The following is a 3,106-nucleotide window of genomic DNA, read 5'->3' as shown; positions in this document are numbered from 1 at the left end:
CAGGCGACTCTTTAAGGTCGGAGACGTATCTTTCATAGTGTTCACGACAAATTTATAATAGTCTCTGGAAGTGTATAAGAAATTTAACCTTCCCACCATGTTGAGGTTATTTCACTATGTGTAAAGAATAAAGTAATATATACTATAATGAGAGTACGCTTGCAAAATTTATACAATTTGATAAGAGAGTTGAATTCAACAAGCTTCTAGTCATATTCATTTTAGTATGTGTCGGCATTAAGTAAGAGACGGTAGTGGCAAACGCTTGGTGGAAGAAAATCAAGGAAAATGCAAAAGTGTTTTGCAGTGTGTGTTATTCTGTGCATAATTTTGTCAGGATGTGGCGTCAGCTCACATTTCGAGACGGAGAGCACGTTGACATTGGAAGAACTAAAAAATGAATTTCATAACTATGACAAAATTATCACAGAGAAGGAAGACAAATTAAAGAAATTGGAATATGAATTCGACGAGGATCTAATAAATACAAATTTCAAAGAAGCCAAAACATTTATTTTGGAATTGGAAAATCAAATTACTGAATGCCAGGCTCAGTTAAATAACCAAACAGCTCAAAATCAAGAGAAAATATTGCCAGCGATTAGAGATCTAATAAATAATCACATTATTAAGGAGCATGGTCAAACTCAAATACAAGCTGAGATTTTAATTAAAAATATAATTGATGGAATAACTAAGCAAAATACTGTAGATCAGAATAAATGTGATCAACGAATTGCTAAACAAAATGATGAAATTAATATATTAAAGCTAGGTAAGATAATATGGTAATACAGATTGTATATGTATTTTTTAATTTTTCTCTATCTCTATCTCCTTCTCTTTCTATGCAATCTACTTTTTAGACATTCAAAAGTTAAATAACAAGAAGACAAAAATAACAGGTAAAATGTCTTTTATTTTTTTGTTAAATTCAAATATTTTCCAATCTTCAGCCCCCTTGGAAAGTTGAAAGCATATCAAATTTAAAATCTGAATTAAGGAGTTGCACTAATACGAGGACTGAGTATAAAAAACCAATTCAAGATAATGAAGTTAAAATACAACAATTGCAATCTAATGTTGCGGATGCCGACACAACACTAAAAGAAAGAATTTACAATCCAATGTCTCATTAAATAATTTAATTGAAATTGAAATTACAAAGTAACATAATAATATAAGACATACATATCACATACATATTTTCCTAATCCTCTCTCTGTCTCTCTCTTTCTCTCTTTCTTCCTAAAGATCTGCAGAGATTAAACAGAAATCTACAGAATGAAAAATGTTGGTAAACTTTTTAAAGTGTATTTTAGATTAAACTCAAACACTTTTTTTTAAATTTCAGCCCAGTTGGAAGAGAATCTTAATGCAATCAAGTTACAACTGAATAGCAAAGATGAACGCATTTTAAAGTTAGAACAAAATCTTAGTTTAATTAACGATAATTTAAAATTGCAAAATGACCAAAAGGATTCGCTTCCAGAGAGCTGCTTGAATTTAAAAGGACTCCAACTCATAAAGATTCCGCGTTCAACCATTTCTTTAAACGTCTCTTGTGAAATGAATGGGAATGGTGGGATAATAATTCAAAGACGTTCTAATAATAAATATGATTTTTTTCGTGACTGGAATAATTACAGGCGTGGATTTGGTGATTTGAATGATGACTTTTTCCTTGGATTGGAAAATCTGCATCTTATCACATATTCACAGCAACACGAATTAATTGTCTATGTATATGATGAATGGACAAATGAATGGACTTTTGCTCAATATGATAATTTTCTGATTGGTAATGAGGGAAACAATTATACTTTAGAATCTCTCGGCACATACAGCGGCACAGCATCTGATGGCATGAGAAAAAGTTTAAATAGAAAATTTTCAACCCACGACAAAAATAATAAATACTGTGCAAATTTCCTTTCTGGTGCCTGGTGGTATGATTATGAATGTAGATCAAGGTTAGTAAATAATATTGTACATACAATGACATTTAATTATAATTAAATTATTTCTTTAAATATAGTAATTTAAACGGGAAGCCAGGAAAGATTTACTGGAATGACTGGTATTCATATTCGTATTCATATTCGAATGTAATAATGACAATTCGCCCCAAGAATTTAAATACAATTAAAAATAACTAAATAATTTGATATATAAATAAAGCTTTTTGCCACTGTTACACATCGCATTTAGGTAGTTGCATCTACCGATAAGGGAGAATTAGAGCATTGGCCCGGTAACGGTCCATCCTCTTAGACACATTCGAATGCAGCCAAGACAATGACCGGCTAATATTGCATTCGATATCAAATTAATTAATATAGCCTCTTTGGTTGAGGGACATACTACTAATACCTACCTATATTTTACTAATACTGTGTCTGAATCCAATGCCAATTTCATGCTCGCTGCACAGTGTAAACCGCCAATATTTCGCTTAGCGCTCTGCAGAGGCCAACAGCAATTAAATACCAGTAAATTAGTTGAAAATGTACAACTGGGAATACCAGGGATGGTCATGGCGAGACGTGGGATTGCGGCTTAAGTAGATTAAGTGTATTTTATAGAGCTACAAATTATCATCGGGCTGAAGTTGATTAAGTTGCGCCCATAATAAACAGCATAATAAAAAAATCAAAAAGGAAAAGCAAAGCTTTTTCTTTGCAAATTCTTTCAAATTTTATTCAAAAGAATTAAAATATTGATTTATATATATTATTTTAAGTAGTGAAACAATACAAAATTTGAGTCGAAGCTATTTAGACCATACAACTGCAGAACAGTAGCGTTGTTCTTTTTGATGGTTAAGAAGTAAATATACTGTTAAGGGCAAGCCCATAATGCGATCCAAAATATTAAGTGCACTGTGGACTACAAATACGGTGGAAACTAAGAGCCAACCACTGAACAGCAATTGCGACCCGCTGCTCAGGTGACGAAATGCGTTTTGAAAGTACGTGATGTGCCTAGTAAAGGCCCAAAAATGAAGGCAAATAAATGCCAAACAGTGAGAAAGCAAATCCTCACCGGTTGGGGGTGGCACATTAAGTGCGACCAGTTATCAAAAAAAATAAAATAAAATAAAGAT

At 32.3% G+C, this 3,106-nt stretch overlaps 1 protein-coding gene across 1 annotated transcript; it reads left to right on the top strand.

Moving 5' to 3' along the window:
- Window positions 1-203: 203 nt before the first annotated feature.
- LOC116805272 (fibrinogen-like protein 1) lies at window positions 204-2,655 on the top strand. Its single transcript, XM_032736273.2, has 5 exons — window positions 204-775; window positions 867-905; window positions 1,255-1,293; window positions 1,355-1,973; window positions 2,039-2,655. The coding sequence occupies exons 1-5, from the start codon at window positions 289-291 to the stop codon at window positions 2,157-2,159; spliced, it is 1,305 nt and encodes a 434-aa protein (XP_032592164.2). The 5' UTR covers window positions 204-288; the 3' UTR covers window positions 2,160-2,655.
- Window positions 2,656-3,106: the final 451 nt, after the last annotated feature.

The sequence above is a fragment of the Drosophila grimshawi genome, unplaced genomic scaffold, assembly GCF_018153295.1.
Source record: "Drosophila grimshawi isolate 15287-2541.00 unplaced genomic scaffold, ASM1815329v1 contig_1377, whole genome shotgun sequence".
Taxonomy (NCBI): Eukaryota; Metazoa; Arthropoda; class Insecta; order Diptera; family Drosophilidae; genus Drosophila; species Drosophila grimshawi.
The sequence above is the reverse complement of the archived record's forward strand: the minus strand, read 5'-3'. Positions and strand labels throughout refer to the sequence as shown.